Source organism: Salmo salar, chromosome ssa09 (assembly GCF_905237065.1).
Source record: "Salmo salar chromosome ssa09, Ssal_v3.1, whole genome shotgun sequence".
In the NCBI taxonomy this organism is placed as follows: domain Eukaryota; kingdom Metazoa; phylum Chordata; class Actinopteri; order Salmoniformes; family Salmonidae; genus Salmo; species Salmo salar.
In genome coordinates, this window is record NC_059450.1 from 2,146,304 (window position 1) to 2,168,088 (window position 21,785).

The following is a 21,785-nucleotide window of genomic DNA, read 5'->3' on the forward strand; positions in this document are numbered from 1 at the left end:
TAAACTCCTAAACTCTCCCCCCAGCCACCACACAATTCTGACTTTATCACCACTTTCAAAAACAGACTTAACTCAGCTCTAGCAAAGCTAAGTATTTTTTAATTTTAACTTGTTTAATTTCTTTTGTTTTTTCTCTCTTTAAATCCAATGTATTATTATTATTTAAATGAATCAACACTGTTGATTTCCTAATCAATTGTAGGTGATAGTGTGGTTACAATTAATAATTTCCTCAGTAAAATGAAGACAATGACAAGATAGAGATCTTATCAAGGAAATGTACTGTGCAAGCATAATCTTTAAGGGGTTGCAGGCAGCAATGGTGAATTGCAAGCAATACCCAGATATACTGAACTGCAGACTAAGTTTGCAGTCCAGTCAGAATTCCAATAGTACAGATCAATCACCTATACAGGTACGCCCGTCAAAGCCAAACTCGTAGCCGCTCTGGCATTGGCAGCGATGGCTCCCTGGCAGGTTGACACAATGGGCGTGGGCACCGCACAGGCCAAGGCCCTCAACGCACTCATCCACATCTGAGGGAGAAGAGGGAGAGAACAGAACTGTTATGTCACAGTTATAGTATCATCAGACCATCAGTTTGAGTAGATTCTCTGTCTGTTTTCACTGCTGAGACCAGACTTGGGTTCAGTGGTGTCATTAGGCATGGGCTTCCGAGGCTTCAGCCCTGGATGTTTTTGATCAAACCCCAAACCTCTTTTTTTTTTTACATTTTAGTTTAATATGAGTTTCCATTACCACACATCACTTGTCCTATGCAGTATTAAAAACATTGTTTAACTGACACATTTTTAGGACAAAAATAAACAATACAATATACTGCGCTAGGCAGTACCAGGTACTGCAAGAAGCCCCTGGAGTGACGTGGTGCGTGCTGTGATTGGTCGAGATTTCACAACACAATGGATCCCTCACATCCCTTGACCCCTCCCCCACAACACCAGTTAGTTTGCTCTGCTGAACAGTATACTCACTCTCTCATTAACAAATCACTGCTGGTTCATGGTGCTATCATCGATAAAGATATTGACCTGATGTGCTTAACAGAAAACTGGCAGCAGCCAAATGACTTAACAGTGCTTAATCAAGCTAAACCACTAGGCTATGTGTAAATACAAAAACCTTGCTCTGTGGGGGGGGCTGTTGGAAGCCAAAGATGTAGAACGCGTTTCCCTATCGCTCCTGAGTTAGTGACCAAATTTATATATTTAACCTTGCAAAATTGTATATATTTCTGTTTGGCCAGGCGTCTGAAGAGACCCATAAACAATTCAGATCAGGTTTGAGAAATTTTTTTTGGGAATGTCGTCGACCCGGCCAAAAACGGAGTCTGCAAGAGCAGGCCGAAGCAAGCCCGCGCCCTCTCCTGATTCACCCCCGCCACCGGACACTGCTAATGCCGGCCCCACAGAAACACTGACTGTGGAGATGCTACAATCCGTGATAGGCACCCTCAAAACCGATATTTTCAGCAAAATTTACTCTCTCTACCAATCTCAGGTCAAAGATATCAATGGTCAAAGACAAGCTTAAAAAATCTATCAAGAATATACAGAATAAGCTTGACGAACACGGAGTGGCCTTATCGGATATGGAAAGAGGTGCTACAGACCACAGCACTCGCATTAGCGAGCTAGAGGCTAACGTTGGCTCATTGACAACTAAGGTGGCATACCTCCACAATAGATGTGAAGATATAGAAAGTAGAATGCGGAGGAACAACATTCGTCACTGGGAATACCAGAGGGAGTGGAGGGCCCAAGACCCACGGAGTTCATGGCCCAGCTGCTTCAGGAGCTGCTCGGTCTGGTGGAGAAGCTACTGCTAGACCGGGCCCACCGTACTCTGCGAAGCCGACCCCGGGATGGAGAAACCCCGCGACCATTTGTCATCAGGGTGCATTTCTTTCACGTCCGCAATGACATACTGAGGAGATCGGGATAAGCATCCCCTCTCCTCTATAAGGGTAAAAGAGTTTCGATATTTGCGGACTACACCACAGCTGTGGCTAAGAAGCGGGCTAGCTTTGGAGCTGTGAAGCGCCAGCTACGCGCCTGCCCGGGCATGAAGTTCGGCCTCATCTACCCTGTGGTTCTGAGACTGACTTTACCGGACGGCTCCATGCACAGGTTCGAGGACCGGGCTTTAGCGGCAGATTTAATCAACAAGAACGTGAAAGCGGCTGGTCTTCTTAGCAGGCTAGTTAGCAGGCTAAATGGTTGGCTAGCGAAGCCGATTTAGCTGGGTTCATCGACATTTGAATGTCACTCTTTATTTTTTTCATTTCTAACCCAGGTTGCCGCCTCTAATGCCAATATCTGGCTGTTTTCATGGTTCAATCGTAGTTTTACCATCTGTAGTGCTGTTAACCGAGGTTAGATTTCCTTAGACTCTGTTGGGGGCCAATCTATGTATGTTTGGCTTACTCTAGTTAAATGGTCACAAATCTCAGGTAGCACAAAGTAAGAGTTATCATGCTTTGCTCTAAACCTTTTTTGTATTTAGGGTTTTGCTTGCATCTCAATTGAGGAGATGCTTCGGCAAGGGAGGTTGTGAGGGAAGGGGTTTTTCCCCTCTTTATTTGTATCTAGTTTTTATATGTTTTTGTGCCACGTCGCTTGTCTTTGTTTTTTAAATTTGCGCTTTTAGGTTCAACTAAGATCTTCAGTTTACATTGTACCTTGTCCTTTACACGTCCTCTCTCTCTTAAAACATGACTCAGCCTAGTGTAGCCCATCCTGCTGGAGGGAATGGCTTTAATTTTCTCACTTGGAACCGCAGGGGCATAAATAACCCAGTTAAACGTAGTAAGGTGCTACACCACCTTCATCATTTGAAAGCTCACATCTTTCTTCAAGAAACTCATCTGAAGGTATCACAACACTCAAGTCTTAGGTGCAGATGGGTGGGTCAGGTGTTCCATTCCTCATTTCAGAGTAATGCAAGTGGGGTGGCTATTTTACTTCACAGATCGGTACCTTTTACATGTTCTAATGTGATCGCAGATCCCCATGGTCGATACATAAATGTCAGTGTTAGGCTGCTCAATACAAATGTACTTCTTGTTAATATTTATGCTCCTAATTGGGACAATGGTGATTTTTTTCAAATCGGTTTTCTCTACACTCCCAGATATGTCTTCCCATATGTTGATCTTAGGTGGTGACTTTAACTGTTGGTTAGACCCACATTTGGATCGATCCTCCACTAAACCTACCACCTTATCAACCTCAGCTAGAGTTGTCCGAACATTTATGTCTGAATTCGCAGTTTCAGATCCTTGGAGAATGTTTAATCCAGCTGGAAAAGCATACTCTTTTTTCTCATCAGTTCACCACACTTTTACACGCATAGACTACTTCCTTGTAGATCCTCCATTCCAAATCTTCATGTACATATAATCCAATTGTTGTATCTGACCACGCCCCTGTTGCTATGGAAGTAGCCTTTCAAAATGTTGATGATCTGCGACCGCTAAATACTCAACTGCTCAGTAATGAACACTTTGTCAATTTTGTTTTGAGTCAAATCAACGTTTTTGATTACAAATAGAACCCCGGACATCTCTGGGTCTACTCTCTGGGAAACTTTGAAAGCTTATATCAGAGGTGAAATTATTTCCTACACCGCACATGAGAACAAACTGAAAAGGGATAGGCTATCTATGTTAACACGCTGTATTGCCCAATTAGGTGACATTTATGCCGTTTCACCATCCCCGGATATTTATACGGAACGTTTAACTCTGCAAGCAGAATTTGACACATTATTAACATACCAGGTTACTGAACTGCTTGTCAAGTCTAGGAGCACTTACTATGAACAAGGAGATAAAGCCAGTAAATTATTAGCTCACAAGTTACGTCAACTATCATCGTCATTTCAGATTCCTAAAATTCGTACATCTGGGATATCATTAGATCCTAGATCAAGTAGTTTTTCTGCACCAACTTCATTGGCTCCCTGTCAAATTCCACATCACCTACAATATCCTACAAGGCCCTCCATGGCCTTGCCACCTCATACCTCTCCGACCTCCTCCACACACATATCCCCTCCAGCTGTCTCCGCTCCTCTGACTCTGGACTACTTACCATCCCCCCAAAAAGACTGCACCACGGGGGACCGAGCATTCAGCGCCGCTTCCCCTAAACGCTGGAACTCCCCAGCCTCCCGCAATTCTGACTTCATCACCACTTTCAAAAACAGACTTAATCACCACCTGTTTGGCCTGGTTTTCCAATAGTCCAGATCAATTACCTATACAGGTACGCCCATCAAAGCCAAACTCGTAGCCGCTCTGGCATTGGCAGCGATGGCTCCCTGGCAGGTTGACACACTGGGCGTGGGGACCGCACAGGCTAAGACCCTCAACGCACTCATCCACATCTGAGGGAGAAGAGAGAAAACAGAACTCTTATGTCACAGTTATAATATCATCAGACCATCAGTTTGAGTAGATTCTCTGTCCATTTCCACTGCTGAGACCAGACTTGTGTTCAGTGGTGTCATTATGCCTGGGCTTCCGAGGCTTCAGCCCTGGATGTTTTTGATCAAGCCCCAAACCTTTATTTAATTTTTTACATTTCAGTCTGATATGAGCTTCCATAACCACACATCACTTGTCCTATGCAGTATAAAAACATTTTTATACTGAGCTGCTTGGAGCAAAATTTGTATGACAAAAATAAACAATACAATATTCTACGCTAGGCAGTACCAGGTACTGCAAGAAGCCCATGGAAAGACACAGTGCCTGCTGTGATTGGTCGAGATATCACAACGCAGTGGACCGCTCACGTCCCTTGAACCCTCCCCACCCTTACAGCACCGGTTAGATGTCAAGTTCATCACTCAGCAAAATGCCTGTCAGGCAATCAGAGGCTGCAGCATATTAAAGAGCAAATATGGATACTCAGAACTTCACCTGAAAGAGTTCAGGTTGAGCAGGTTGAAGTATCAGTGAATGAGATGGAGAGAAATTCATAGTGCAGTAGCAGCAGCAGAGTTAGCCAGAGGTTTGCGCAGGGTTGGTGGTAGCTAACTAGCTAGTCTCCCTCAGCATAAGGGTTGGCTAATGCTAATAAGCTAGAGCTAGCACTCAGGATCCTTAAGCTATTGGGTGTTCATATTTAATAGGAACATTTAGTGAATGGGTAAGCTAAGGATGTTGATATAAGTCATGATATTAGAAAAAGTGTTTATTTACAGAGAGTGTATTTAATGGGTTTCACTTCTTTAGCTAGCTTGGCTGGCTAGCCACTTCGGTAGCTGCTGGCTGGCTAGCTGAGACTGAATATATGAGAGAATGTTTTTCTGACTGAAGCACATATCTTCAGACAATGACACAGTGCCCACCTGTGGACTGAAGCTGAACTTTACTACAGAATTATATTTAACCCTGTTTAAAATTAGCACTGTTGACGTGGTAGAACTAACTAAATGAAATGAATCATAGAGGTCTTATAACATATGCCATTCTACAGGTAAGCATGCTTGGCTCATGTCTGTTATTTCAATATAGGCTATGTAACTATTTGCAACAAAAACAGGCCGTTTTTATATTGTTGAAATTATTTAATTGAGCTTTTTTTCTATTACTCTTTTTATTCACTTTGCTACTTACTTTTTCTATTGTGATTGCATTATCGAGAGGTTATCCTGCAAGTAACCATTTCAATGCACTGTGTACTCCATGTACAGTGCCTAGAGAAAGTATTCATTGACTTATTCCACACTTTCTTGTGTTACAAACTGAATTCAACATTTATGAAATATTTTTTTTTCCTCAGCCATCTAAACACAATACATCATAATTACAAAGTGAAAACATGTTTTTAGAAATGTTTGCAAATTTATTGAAAATTAAATATTTAATTTACATAAATATTCTCACCTCCGAGTCAATACTTTGTAGAAGCACCTTTGGCAGTGATTACAGCTGTGAGTCTTATTGGTTAAGAGTCCACTGAATTTTCAAAATTCTTCAACCTCTGTGAAATTGGTTGTTGATCATTGTTAGACAACCATTTTCAGGTCTTGCCATAGACTTCAAGTAGATTTAAGTCAAAACTAACTCGGCCACTCAGTAACATTCTCTGTCTTCTTGGTAAGCAACTCCAGCAAATCCTTGTGTTATAGGTTATTGTCCTGTTGAAAGGTGAATTAATCTCCCAGTGTTTGGTGGAAAGCAGACTGAACCAGGTTTTCCTCTAAGATTTTTCCTGTGCTTAGCTCCATTCCGTAGAATTTTTATCCTGAAAAACTCCCCAGTCCTTAACGACAACAAGCATGCCCATAACATGATACAGCCACCACTATGCTTGAAAATATGGAGAATGTTACTTGCCATTGGCGATCCTAATAAAATCTGAAATCCAAATAGATAAAGGAGACAGCAACAAACAAGAACCTAATACAATGTTTTATAATGTGCTTGCATACAGTTTTACCCACTTCGTATGTATATAATGTATTCAGGTCAAGGCTCATCCTATTGCTGTATTCCAGTATGTAGCTTCTTATCTGTCATGTTTGGAGTTGTTGCGCTGTTATGCGGACACTTGAATTTTTCTTTACAGTTGAGTGCCCTGGTCCTGTCAGTATACAGTAACTTTAAAGAGCAAATGCCCCTAAAAACCATTTTGAAAATATTGACATCAATATGAGTCAGAGACATTGAATCTACTGTCCAAATTTACTACAAAGTGTAAATAGGATAATTGTAATGCTTGCGGTAAATCTGGGTTGACTTTGGATAGCACTGCATAGCCTTAGGGATCATGGGTAAAACCTCAACCAACTATACATTGTAGAAATTCATATGCAAATATTGATAGCATTTAATGAGAAAACGAATAGGTGTGCAACATGAAATTATTGCTTAATTTACATTGTGTAATGTATTGACGATCCCTAACTAGCCCGGAGATAGATTATCTAAAGTCAAAGTCAGGTCGCACACTAGTCGACTGAAGCTAATTGGCTAAATAAGTTTCGGCTAACTCTTCCCAGCTGCGAACACAAGACACCCACATCAAACCACAACCCGAAACCAACTCACGTTTGAATTCAGTCATGGCCGCTAGCATTTCTTAATGAACCAAATCTAAAATGATTCCAAATCCGGAAGTGCAGTCACTCTTTAAAACTAACTAATAACATGTTGCACCTCTACCTTTCTATCTTTCAGATGAGCCAAGGAGGAGGAGAGATGAGTAAAGGCCAGTGGAGCACTTAGAACAGCAGCAGCCAGGGGCAAATGGTAGAGAAGAGGATGATTTAGGTGACCCAGAAACAGGCCCAAAACTAGTTAAGCTACCCCAGTATCCCTTTGACCGTTTTGGATTGCAAAACTAAAGAGACCCAAGTGTAGAAGAAGAGTAGAGTAGATAATGGAGAGAGACACCAGACAAGACAGAGACAGCAACAGAAGAATAGGTGATGGAGAGAGACACACCAGGCAAGACACAGAGACAGCAACAGAAAAATAGGATATGATGACGAGAGACAACAGAAGAACAGAACAGGTCATAACAGAAGAGGATAGTCCCACACTACATGTTAATGTTTTAAACGTATGTAAAAAGTATTTTGTCTGTAATGTCTTTTTTGTCAGACACTGGCGATCCTAATAAAATCTGAAATCCAAATAGACAAAGGAGACAGCAACAAACAAGAACCTAAGACAATGTTTTATAATGTGCTTACATACAGTTTTACCCACTTCGTATGTATATACTGTATTCAGGTCAAGGCTCATCCTATTGCTGCTGTACACAACTTTCCTATTCATATAGTGTCTATACCCACCGTTATATACATATACACATGGGTGGGCATAGGCCAACACACTGGGGAGCCAGGCCCACCCACTGGGGAGCCAGGCTCAGCCAATCAGAATGAGTTTTTCCCCACAAAAGGGCTTTATTACAGACAGAAATACTCAGTTTCATCAGCTGTCTGGGTGGCTGGTCTCAGACATTCCCACAGGTGAAGAACCCATCTGTAAATAGCCCACCAAATCTACCTACCTCATCCCCATATTGTTTTTATTTACTTTTCTGCTCTTTTGCACACCAGTATTTCTACTTGCACATCACCATCTGCTCATCTATCACTCCAGTGTTAATTTGCTAAATTATAATTACTTCGCTACTATGGCCTATTTAATGCCTTACCTCCTCATGCCATTTGCATACACTGTATATAGACTTTCTTTTTTTTCCTATTGTGTTATTGACTATATGCTTGTTTATTCCATGTGTAAATCTGTGTTGTTTGTGTCACACTGCTTTGCTTTATCTTGGCCAGGTCGCAGTTGTAAATGACAACTTGTTCTCAACTAGCTTACCTGGTTAAATAAAGGTGAAATAAAAATAAATAAAAATAAAAGATGTGGAGATCCTGGGCTGGCGTGGTTACAAGTGGTCTGCGGTTGTGAGGCCGGTTTTTCGTACTGCCAAAGTGAAAAAGCTATGATTCCTTATTGATGTCACCGCTTTTTTATGCTCAACAGTTTCCTGTGTGTATCAAGAATGGTCCACCACCCAAAGGACATCCAGCCAACTTGACCCTACTGTGGGAAACATTGGAGCCAACATCGGCCAGCATCCCTGTGGAACAACTTGACACCTTGTAGACACCTTGTAGTCCATGCCCGATGAATTGAGGCAGTTCTGAGTGCAAAAGGGTGTATTAGGAAGGTCTTCCTAATGTTTTGTACACTCAGTGTATTCAGGAATTTGACATTGCTCGTTCTGATATTTCTTTATTTTTGGGGATTTACTGTATGTGTATTGTTAGGTATACTGCTAGATAAATAAGCATTTCACTGCACATGCCATAACATCTGAAAAATATGTGTACGCGACCAATACAATTTTATTTTGACAGCAACAGACACAGACAGCAACAGACAAGACACAGAAAAGGTGACAGAAGAGAACAGGTGGAGAGAGAACAGAGGTGTGTTGAGCACAGTAGACTGTATCACTTCAAGCTCCGCTATATATTCTAATTAGTTTGATTTATTTGCACCAAAAAATGTAATTTACTGGTGAGGTGAAAAAGCCTGTGAAATTACTACTAAAACAATTGTTTACTTTTACACGTTTTACAACCAGGACAGGTCGAGAGAGGAGGGTAGACAAGAGACAGCAACACAGAATAATAAAAGACAGCAACAGATGGCAGACAAGACAGACAGCAACAGACAACACACAGAAAGCGATGGGGAGAGGCAGAGGAGGGGTAAGACTATCACTTAAAACTGCTCTATGGATTCTAATTACTGCACATGTGGTGTGTGTGTGTGTGTGTGTGTGTCAGAGAGAGAGTGTGTTAGGGTACTGTGTAGAGGTCGACCGAATAATCGGAATGGCCGATTAATTAGGGCCGATTTCAAGTTTCATGACAATCGGAAATCTGTATTTTTGGACGCCGATTTGGCAGATTTTTAAAAAAATTATTATTATTTTTTTACACCTTTATTTAACTAGGCAAGTCAGTTAAGAACACATTCTTATTTTCAATGACAGCCTAGGAACGGTGGGTTAACTGCCTTGTTCAGGGGCAGAACGACAGATTTGAACCTTGTCAGCTTGGGGATTCAATCTTGCAACCTTACGGTTAACTAGTCCGACGCTCTAACCACCTGCTTTACATTGCACTCCACGAGGAGCCTGCCTGTTATGTGAATGCAGTAATAAGCCAAGGTAAGTTGCTAGCTAGCATTAAACTTATCTTATAAAAAACAATCAATCAATCATAATCACTAGTTAAACTAGTAATATCATCAACCATGTGTAGTTATCTAGCCTGTCCTGCGTTGCATATAATCGCTTAGGTACACGTTGCTCCTACATGTACCTAACCATAAACATCAATGCCTTTCTTAAAATCAATACACAAGTATATATTTTTAAACCTGCATATTTAGTTAATATTGCCTGCTAACATGAATTTATTTTAACTAGGGAAAATGTGTCACTTCTCTTGCAACAGAGTCAGGGCATATGCAGCCGTTTGGGCCACCTGGCTCGTTGCGAACTGTGAAGACTATTTCTTCGTAACAAAGACAGCCGACTTCGCCAAACGGGGGATGATTTAACAAAAGTGCATTTGCGAAAAAAAGCACAATCGTTGCACAACTGTACCTAACCATAAACATCAATGCCTTTCTTAAAATCAATACACAGAAGTATATATTTTTAAACCTGCATATTTAGCTAGAAGAAATCCAGGTTAGCAGGCAATATTAACCAGGTGAAATTGTGTCACTTGTCTTGCGTTCATTGCACGCAGAGTCAGGGTATATGCAACAGTTTGGGCCGCCTGGCTCGTTGCGAACTAATTTGCCAGAATTTTACGTAATTATGACATAACATTGAAGGTTGTGCAATGTAACAGGAATATTTAGACTTAGGGATGCCAACCGTTAGATAAAATACGGAATGGTTCCGTATTTCACTGAAAGGAAAAACGTTCTGTTTTCGAGATGATAGTTTCCGGATTCGACCATATTAAATGACCCAAGGCTCGTATTTCTGTGTGTTTATTATATTATAATTAAGTCCATGATTTGATGTGGTAGGCAGCAGCAGGCTCGTAAGCATTCATTCAAACAGCACTTTCGTGCGTTTTGCCAGCAGCTCTTCGCTGTGCTTCAAGCATTGCGCTGTTTATAACTTCAAGCCTGTCAACTCCCAAGATTAGGCTGGTGTAACCGATGTGAAAGGGCTAGCTCGTTAGCGGGTGTGCGCTAATAGCATTTCAAACGTCACTCGCTCTGAGACTTGGAGTAGTTGTTCCCCTTGCTCTGCATGGGTAACGCTGCTTCGAGGGTGGCTGTTGTCGATGTGTTCCTGGTTCGAGCCCAGGTAGGAGCGAGGAGAGGGACGGAAGCTATACTGTTACACTGGCAATACTAAAGTGATTATAAGAACATCCAATAGTCAAAGGTATATGAAATACAAATCGTATAGAGAGAAATAGTCCTATAATTCCTATAATAACTACAACCTAAAACTTCTTACCTGGGAATATTGAAGACTCATGTTAAAAGGAACCACAAGCTTTCATATGTTCTCATGTTCTGAGCAAGGAACTTAAACGTTAGCTTTCTTACATGGCACATATTGCACTTTTACTATCTTCTCCAACACTTTGTTTTTGCATTATTTAAACCAAATTGAACACGTTTCATTATTTATTTGAGGCTAAATCGATTTTATTGATGTATTATATTAAGATAAAATAAGTGTTCATTCAGTATAGTTGTAATTGTTATTATTACAAATAAATAGCGGGAAAAAAGTTATATTTTTTTTTTATTATTATTATTATATATTTTTTTTTAAATCGGCCGATTAATCGGCAGCGGCCTTTTACGGCCCTCCAATAATCGGCATCGGCGTTGAAAAAAAATCATAAATCGGTCGACCTCTAGTACTGTGGGATTCTTTAATCAGTTTGAACGGGTCAGAGTCTGTTTTAAGTTGTTGAGTGGTTTTTGGCAATACACTGTAGATGTATGTGTTCCAGAGTAGAGAGACTCACAGGGAGCCTGGATCCCACCTTTGACACTAAACATGTAGCAGGTGGGAAGGTGCAAGTTACCTTAAAAAATATCAAATCTAATGTTCGAATCGCTCTATGTTCATCTCAAAGTGCACCAAATTCATGCATTTAGCTGTTGAAATTTGGTCTGGGTTTTTTTGACTGGGGAGAATTCCCCTGGACCTCCCTACTGTTTTTGGGCTAAGCAAGCCCCATATGTCTTCAAATCTTAGAAACGAGCCTTTCTTAAAATAGCCTTTACTTTCTTTCTAAATACTTCAAAGTTTGATTGAGTCTGCCTGGATGGGCGGGGTTTGAAATTTTCACTTTTGGGGCTGTTCTATTGTTTCCATCACGCCAGGCACGCTCAATTAAGCAGTGATAGAGTATTTGAAAGAATACAGATCTTATTTGAACCCAGGTATCTGGTATCATCTGCTTACCCTAAGAAACACAGCGTAACCCAGCCCTATAAAGCTCCACTCCATGGGGGAGCCGGGATCCCACCGTTGACACTAAACATTAATTAGTGTGACGTTTCTTTAAGAGCCATTACTGGTGTCCTGGTGAATGTAAAGAAGGCTCTGTGCATGGCGCCTTGAGACATGGGATATAAACCATGCACTGCAATCACGGCAGTTTGTGATGACAGCGGGAGGCTGGTAGGTGAAGGCTCCGCACCACACCTCGTGAGAATGGGGCCTTGAAGCCCCAAGGGCAGCTGGGAGTCGATGAGGGTGGTCGTAGTGAATGCAGCGGGGGAGCTGGTTTTGATCATCCGGCTAATGACATTGGAGGCTGGACCCCCTGTTACCTGCCCTGGAGGGGAGGGGGAGGGATGGTGAAGAGGGGCATTCTAACAGGTGACAAAATTACACACTGTCAGATCCCCCCCTCACCCAACCAACATGAGAGGTGCCCTTCGGCAGCCAGGAAATCAGCTCCAGATTCCTCTGCAGTAGAGTGGAGTAGTGGGAATGGGTGAAGGTGAGGTGTGTGTGTGTGTGTGTGTGTGTGTGTGTGTGTGTGTGTGTGTGTGTGTGTGTGTGTGTGCGCATACATGCGTGTCAAGAGACAAACCAGAGAGAGTGGGGGGGAAAAGAGTTACCAAGATTGTTATAGAAACATGCACTCCCTTGCTGTCTAACTCGATTAATTTCAAATAAACTCTCTCCACTCCTGTCTCCATCCTTCCTCTCCCTCCCTCCCTCCTCTCCCCTCCCCTCTTCTCTTCTCTCGCCCTCCTCCACGCAGCCTTGAACTGGGGGGGCTTTGGAGAGAGCAGTGAGGAGAGGAGAGGCATAAGGAGGGAGTATCCAGGACACTCCACTGAGAGTAAACAGAGTGTCACAGCCCTGGCGCACTCTGTCTCCTCGCTGGATGGATGACTCAGAAGAGGAGAGCGAGCGAGACCGAGATACTTGGTGGGAGAGGGGGATGGAGGGCAATTCCTCTCCACTCCCTAAACAATGCCATCTCAAGTCCCACAGCCAACATTCCCTTCTCTACTGGCCAGAAACATTGTACCCCAATGCCTTATACTGTACATTTCATCTACTCTTATCCAACCCAATGTTGACCCATCTCTTTCCACTGCACATGCCCTCTCATGATAACTCCCTCATGTCAGCTCCTAGCTAGCCATGCAGCTCCTAGCTAGCCATGAGTTCTGCAAAGTCAGTAACTACAATGTGATTGTCGTAGAGCTTTTCGTGTCAATATGGCACCCATGAAAATGTGAATTATCAAACAGAGTCTGCCAAATGTTCAATAGAGGAACCAGATATTTTTTCTAACCTCTTTGGATTACAACAAAATGAAGTGTACTTGTATTACGTATTGGATCACAAAAAAATATAACTTTTACATTACTGTATAGTTTATCAATAAAATGGTCTGATGGTGATGTCGACATACTCAGTGTTCATATCCGAAAGAAAGAAATTCTCACTACAATACATTTTAATAGACAGCAAAAATAAATAAGATCTTGCTACCATGGAAAGGAAAATACCGGTCTATTTATGGAAAAATCACCTTGATTAACTCTTTAGTCATATCACAGTTGTCCTGTTTGCTTATGGCCTTGCCTACACCTAGCGACCTGTTTTTTTTAATTAAATGAGCAAAAAATATTTAATTTTATTTGGAATGGCAAGCCAGACAAAATTAAATGGGCCTATTTATATAATGAATATGAAATTGGAGGGCAGAAATGATTAAATATTAAAGCATTTTTAGACATCTCACTAAAGGTTTCAGTCAGACAAAATATATACTTAAATCCAATCTGGTTCTCGAGCAGATTCGTAAGAATATCTCACCCCATGTTGAAGAATGGCCTTTTCCCTTATATTCAGATTACAACCTCTCACTCCGGTTATTTGAAAATGAAATAATCTCTAAAATATCACTATTTTTAAATCAAGCCATAGATTTTTTATTTATTTAAAAAAAACAGACGCCTCACAAATCCTCAACTGGCAGCTTCATTAAATAGTGCCCGCAAAACACCAGTCTCAACATCAACAGTGAAGAGGCGACTCCGGGATGCTGGCCTTCAAGGCAGAGTTGCAAAGAAAAAGCCATATCTTGCAAAGAAAAAAACATCTCTCAGACTGGCCAATATAAAGACAAGATAAAGATGTACAAAAGAACACAGACACAGGCAGAGTTTCTCTGTCCAGTGTCTGTGTTCTTTTGCCCATCTTAATTTTTAATTTTTATTGGCCAGTCTGAGATATGGCTTCTTCTTTGCAACTCTGCCTAGAAGGCCAGCATCCCAGTCACCTCTTCACTGTTGACGTTGAGACTGGTGTTTTGCGGGTACTATTTAATTAAGCTGCCAGTTGAGGACTTGTAAGGCATCTGTTTCTTAAACTAGACACTCTAATGTACTTGTCTTCTTGCTCAGTTGTGCACCGGGGCCTCCCACTCCTCTTTCTAGTCTGGTTAGAGACAGTTTGCGCTGTTCTGTAAAGGGAGTAGTACAAGATCTTCAGTTTCTTGGCAATTTCTCATATGGAATAGCCTTAATTTCTCAGAACAAGAATAGACTGACGAGTTTCAGAAGAAAGGTATTTGTTTCTGGCCATTTTGAGCCTGTAATCGAACCCACAAATGCTGATGCTCCGGAAACTCAACTAGTCTAAAGAAGGCCAGTTTTATTGCTTCTTTAATCAGAACAGTTTTCAGCTGTGCCCAACATGCAAAAGGGTTTTCTAATGATCAATTAGCCTTTTAAAGTGATACATTTGGATTAACACAACGTGCCATTGGAACACAAGAGTAATGGTTGCTGATAATGGGCCTCTGTTCGCCTATGTAGATATTCCATAAAAGAACCTGCCGTTTCCAGCTACAATACTCATTTACAACATTAACAATGTCTACACTGTATTTCTGATCAATTTGATGTTATTTTAATGGACCAAAAAATGGGCTTTTATTTCATAAACAAGGACATTTTTAAGTAACCCCAAACCTTTAAACGGTAGTGTATATGCAAATTTGTTTATGGGGGATTGGAAATGATGCAGACAATTACAATGATGGAAGCTACAATCTGCAATATTAAAGCTGATCTACACCCCCAAAAAAGAAAACAAGTTTTCAAAAGCTCTGCTCCTTATAACACTTCCATCCCCCAAGACTCACCCCATCCACAGTACCCCTCTCTTACCATAACAGTTGCGCCCATCGCCCCTGTACCCAGTGGCACACTGGCACTTGTACTGCTGGCCCTCTCCGGGCAGACATTGGGCGGTGGTGTCACAGTCATGGGTTCCTGAGTAGCACGGGTTCACCTGGGCAGGTTCTGACGGTTCCACTGAGGAGACAAGGAGCACATCTTTAGTTACAAACCAAGAGAGTTGGGATTTACGGTACCACCTAAAACGAACATCTTTTGAAGCCTTAGTATGGCCTAGATTAAGAAAAAATTATCTATAAGCAAATTCATACTATGTAAAAAAGGCGTTATAAGAGGTACTTACAGCTGGCGCTTTGCCACGTGGCCTCTATTGGATGACGACTTATTGATTTGTGAAGCAACTATGAAGCCTTCAAGACTAAAAGTGTTAGTTTAACGTGGGACACACTTAAATGTGATTCAAAGATTCCAATAAGTGCCTTCACGTACCATTTGTTTGTGGTTAATACTGCTTGTTAAGAACAGAAAGGCCCGCACACTGAATATGCTTCCAATTTACCACCTTTAATGACAACGTTTAGATCCATCTGGTCAAGCAGACCGAGTGATACCATCTTCAAATATATACATATTTCACCCCACATGATCATTACGCACATGACGCATTGTTGGTGTAGATACAATACACGTAGGCAGGGCTCTAAATTAAACATTTGTGTTCCCAGCACTGGTGCTCCCAACTTAAAGTTAGGAGCACAACATAAAATCTAGGAGCACCAGAAGATATATATATTTTTTATTGATTGAGATAAAGCATATTGGGCCTATATGTCAAACCCTGACCGTAGAGATCCTTAGTATTCTCAATGTTTGGTTATGTCAGGGTGTGACTCGGGTGGAAAAGTCTATGTTTTCTGTTTCTTTGTTTTTGGGCCAAGTGTGGTTCCCAATCAGAGGCAGCTGTCTATCGTTGTCTCTGATTGGGAATCATACTTAGGCAGCCTGTTTTCCACCAGTGTTTGTGGGATGTTGCTTTCTGTTTAGCATTCTGTTGCCTGACAGAACTGTGCGCTTTCGTTTTTTCGCCTTCTTTATTTTGACAACACACTCAAACAAAATAACACAATCATGAACACTTACCACGCTGCGCCTTGGTCCACCTCTCCTTCTAACGAGAGCCGTTACACTATATGAATTAACTAACTACTTTTGAAGCACGTGCTCTAGAAACTAATATTTAACCATGTGAAGACATTTGTTTATTATAAAAAGCTAAAATGTTGATAGAAAAACCTGTCATTGAAATTACAAAGTCATTTGTGGAATATTAGATTTCTGCATTGTTTAAATGCACTACCTATTGTGATGCATTACATTGAAAATGTACACTGTCTCTTTAAGAGCATTCAAGTTTGAGTGATGACATACAAAAGATCAGTCATTCATTCACTGGTATAATAATTGCTCTTGTAAAGAAGCTATCCCTTTTCCTTTCTTTCTGTGCCCAGAAATGTTTAAATATACTGATAAAGTAACCAGGATGTTAGCTAGCTAGCTAACTAGGTAACATGACTGAACAAGGTGTAAACAAATGCCCATGATTGGTTTTGGAATGACCCGGAACATGGTTTATGAACACAGCCTAAAAACAAACTTTTTGGTCAACCAGCCACTGTAGCAGGTAGATCAAAAATCTAACCAGCCACTCAGAATTCTTACCAGACAATAAATGTATTCGCCATTGTAATACAAAAAACCACAGAAAAACTCAATTTTTTCACAGAAAAATAACAGCATTGGATGTTCTTATTCCACAACAATGCTTAAACCACACCAGGAAACCACTTTTGAGGTATTGGGAAGAAAATATACAGTTGAAGTCGGAAGTTTACATACACCTTAGCCAAATACATTTAAACTCAGTTTTTCACAATTCCTGACAATTAAACCGAGTAAAAATTATTTGTTTTAGGTCAGTTAGGCTCACCACTTTATTTTAAAAATATTAAATGTCAGAATAATAGTTGAGAGAATGATTTATTTCAGCTTTTATTTCTTTCATCACATTCCCAGTGGGTCAGAAGTTTGCATACATTCAATTAGTATTTGGTAGCATTGCCTTTAAATTGTTTAACTTGGATCAAACGTTTCGGGTAGCCTTCCACAAGCTTCCCACAATAAGTTGGGTGAACTTTGGCCCATTCCTCTTGACAGAGCTGGTGTAACTGAGTCAGGTTTGCAGGCCTCCTTGCTTGCACACACTTTTTCAATTCTGCCCACACATTTTCTATGGGATTGAGGTCAGGGCTTTGCGATGGCCACTCCAATACCTTGACTTTATCGTCATTAAGCCATTTTGCCACAACTTTGGAAGTATGCTTGGGGTCATTGTCCATTTGGAGACCCATTTGCGACCAAGCTTTAACTTCCTTACTGATGTCTTGAGATTTTGGTTGCTTCAATATATGCACCAAATTTTCTTCCCTCATGATGCCATCTATTTTGTGAAGTGCACCAGACCCTCCTGCAGCAAAGCACCCCCACACCATGATGCTGCCACCCCCGTGGTTCACGGTTGGGATGGTGTTCTTCGGCTTGCAAGCCTCCCCCTTTTTCCTCCAAACATAATGATGGTTATTATGGCCAAACAGTTCTATTTTTGTTTCATCAGACCAGAGGACATTTTGCCTAAAAGTATGATTTTTGTCCCCATGTGCAGTTGCAAACCGTGGTCTGGCTTGTTTATGGCAGTTTTGGAGCAGTGGCTTCTTCCTTGCTGAGCGGCCTTTCAGGTTATGTCGATATAGGACTCGTTTTACTGTGGATATAGATACTTTTGTACCCGTTTCCTCCAGCATCTTCACAAAGTCCTTTGCGGTTGTTCAGGGATTGATTTGCACTTTTCGCACCAAAGTACGTTCATCTCTAGGAGACAGAACGCGTCTCCTTCCTGAGCGGTATGACGGCTGCGTGGTCCCATGGTGTTTATACTTGCGTACTATTGTTTGTACGCACCATTCTCTGGAAAGCCTAGACAATGTTGTGCGTGAAAAGCCCAGGAGGGCGGCCGTTTCTGAGATACTGGATCCGGCGCGCCTGGCACCGACGATCATGCCGCGTTAAAAAGTTGCATTCTAATGTTCAATCGAACAGTAACTGAATGCCTCGATGCCTGTCCGCCTGCTTTGTATAGCAAGCCACAGCCATGTGACTCACTGTCTGTTGGAGCAATCAATTTTCGTGGACATGGCGGTGTACCTAATAAACTGGCCAGTGAGTGTATCTATCATATATGAAGATTGAAATCCGGAGTTGTGTCTTTAATCTATCCAATGGTGAATGGCAAATCGACTCGATTCCCTGGAAACCAGACAGAAACAAAAGCATTCCTGGCCTAGTTGTACGACCTCATGTACAATTATCCATGTAAGACAAGACACATTCACACACAGCCATGGACCACATGGCAGACAAGGCAAATAAATACCAGACTACCACAGACAGACAGAGAGAGAGAGAGAGAGAGCCAGACACTGAGTGAGTGAGAGAGAGCCAGACACTGAGTGAGTGAGAGAGACAAACACAGACAGAGAGAGAGACAAACACAGACAGAGAGAGAGACAAACACAGACAGAGACAAACACAGAGAGAGAGAGAGAGAGAGAGAGAGAGAGAGAGAGAGAGAGAGGAGAAAGCTGGATGAGAGAGAGACAGGGAGAAAAAGCTGGATGAGTAACCGGATAAGTGCAGGCCAGGGTCCCCCCCCCCAAAAAAAGAGAGCGAGACTGAGTGAGAGAGACAGAGACAAACACTGAGAGAAAGAGAGAGAGGGACTGAGCGAAAGAGAGAGATGGATGAGTAACCGGATGAGTGCAGGCCAGGGTTTCCCCAAAACCACAGATGACTCACAATCAACATTATATAGTCACAGAACACAGAAAAATCGAGTTGGAAATAGGAACGTGTATGGGAAGAATTTTGAAATGTCCAAATCGTATAGCCAAATAACCATATTCTTTACATGATTAAACCTACCATTATTGGATGTGACTATAAGAAATATGGAGGGTTGACATGGTATGATGATGCAGTGTATGTATACTGTGTTATGGTTGGAGTATGATGGTGTAAAGGAGATGGTTCAGTGAACCACACTCGCATGATGAGTTACCTGAGTTAAGGCTTAAGCTCAGCGGGCTAACGCAATGATATGGTGAGCAGGAGACCCAGGAGACCCAGTCAGTCACAATGGTTTCACATGAAACCAATGAGTGGTGAGTGTTCTAGCATAAAATGGCTTCTGAGCAACAGTATGGGGTGATGTGTACAATGTGAAAGCCCAATATAACAATTCCATTTGAAAACAACTTTTACTGTAGCTGCATTGGCTAACTGTGCCGATACTGGAGGCAAAGGATTTGAGCACAGCTGGTGCTCCACCACAGCCGCTCTGGGCGACCTTGAGGGTCAAAGCACTTGACCTGGCTCGCATGACACGCTTAAAATGGCAGTAAAACACAAATGCATCCCTCACTCTCTTCTCAGTGTTTACGAGAAGAGGGGTCCCTTGAACAAGCATCGTAAAAACACGCTAGGGGGGTTAACTACACTCGTTCTCTCTGATCTTCTGTTTTAAAGGGAGAAGACGGGACCCCATTGGGTTCAAAATAAGAGACTCTCCTGGGAAAGAGTCAAAGGGGCCCCAGTATTTAATACTGTTTTTCAAGGGACGACAAGAGGGAAGAACACTCGACCACCGTTTTCTGTACTGTCCTCGTTCCCTTCACTCCCCCCACTCTTCCCTCTTTACTGTCTCTTCGTAGTTTGTGCATATATTATGACAACATTTTGTGACGTTTTTGTTCGGGCACACAAAAAAATTTCTGCAGGCAAGCCGAAGTCTGAGCCCCTTCGTCGGTGATTGGTCAACAGTAGGGATTCTTCAATAAAGTCTGTTGTCATTCGAGAGATGACACGTTTTCATATTTTTTCAATGAGAAATACTGCAGCAAACATCTTAGTTAGATGTAAAATTGCGCGTCTAAGATCTCCTCGGCAAAAACATCAAAATGAATGACAAACTCATTCGGTTTGGCTAACCCTTACAAAAAATGATTGCAGTTAAAACTGCAGTAAAAGTACAGTAACTGCAGTAGACTGTGGTATTGTGGACGCAGTAATTGCAGAATAACTGCAGTGTACAGAATTACTACAGACCCGGGTTCATTCCCAGGCTGTGCCACAACCGGCCGCAAATGGGAGTCCCATAGGAAGGCGCACACTTGGCCCAGCGTTGTCCGGGTTAGGGGAGGGTTTGGCCAGGGGGGCTTTACTTGGCTCATCGTGGTGACCCCTTGTGGTGGGCCAGGTGTCTGCGGGCTGACCCCGGTCGCCAGTTGAAATGTGTTTCCTCCGACACACTGGTGCGACTGGCTTCCGGGTTAAGCATGCCGGGTGTTAAGGAGCCTGGTTAGGTGGGTCATGTTTCGGAGGACGCATGACTCCACCTTTGCCTCTACCGAGCACGTTGGGAAGTTGCAGTGATGAGACAATATCGAAATTGGGGAGAAAAAGGGTAAAATACAACAACAAAAAATATATATACAAAGAAATAACTTATTTTGGACGCAGTATTTGCAGCGTACTGCAGTTATACTGCACTCTGACTGCAATCTTTTTTCGTAAGAAGCATGCTGATGCCTTTATTCCTCTCTTTCTCTGTCCTCTCCTTTTCATTTAACTTTTTTCTTCTCCTTAGTCCTCTTCACTTGCTTTTCTTCCCTCTTTCCGTGCCCCTCATTCTGCCTCTCTCTCCTCACAAATATATATATATATTTACACACACACACACACACACACACACACACACACACACACACACACACACACACACACACACACACACACACACACACACACACACACACACACACACACACACACACACACACACACACTATGGATGTTAGAATAATACTGTGAAATTGTGAAAAAATGTAAGAACGGGAAAAGGAATTGAGAGGGGAGGAGAAAGGACAATGGCTGCATTTTACTTCAACAATTTCTGAATGATTTGAAGAGCACCATGGGCCCTGGCCAAAGGTAGTGCACTATATAAGGGTATAGGATGCCATTTGGGACTACAGTGCATCACAGCCATGACAGTCAGTTTGTCCCAATCCCCAATCATGACTCACTCAGCCAGAGTAATTACATGTATTTTACCCATGAACTCCCAGACAGCACCAGCTGGGCCCCCCCCACCCCACCCCCAACCCTAGACCCCCACACCCAACTGGTTTGGCCCCCATGTCCCCCAGGCCCAACCCCACCTCCCCCTCTCTCCTTCCCTGTGATCGGAGCTCTCTCCTGGGGCATCGGAAACATGGTATCGCTCCCGGGTCTCTGCTCTGGTTCCCATGACATCACTCCTCAGCTATTCCTCACGAACCACCCCCCCTTCCTGTAAATCTGTCATTGGAAGGGATATTATTTCCCAGAGAGCAGCAGAGATTAACCCCCCTTCCTCTAGCACTGACATCCCCCTCCGCAT

The 21,785-nt window shown here is 42.2% G+C and overlaps 1 protein-coding gene across 4 annotated transcripts in view; it reads right to left on the reverse strand.

Annotated features, from left to right (window-relative positions):
• nid2a (nidogen 2a (osteonidogen)) overlaps positions 1-21,785 on the reverse strand; it is a 104,385-nt gene that overhangs the window by 39,494 nt on the left and 43,106 nt on the right. For all 4 annotated transcript variants that reach the window (XM_014210032.2, XM_014210031.2, XM_014210029.2 and 1 more), the window contains exons 9-11: positions 15,263-15,409; positions 4,282-4,410; positions 408-536 (exon numbers count right to left, since the gene is read on the reverse strand). In XM_014210032.2, the coding sequence (XP_014065507.2) occupies positions 408-536; positions 4,282-4,410; positions 15,263-15,409 (405 nt within the window). The remainder of the gene's footprint in view (positions 1-407; positions 537-4,281; positions 4,411-15,262; positions 15,410-21,785) is intronic.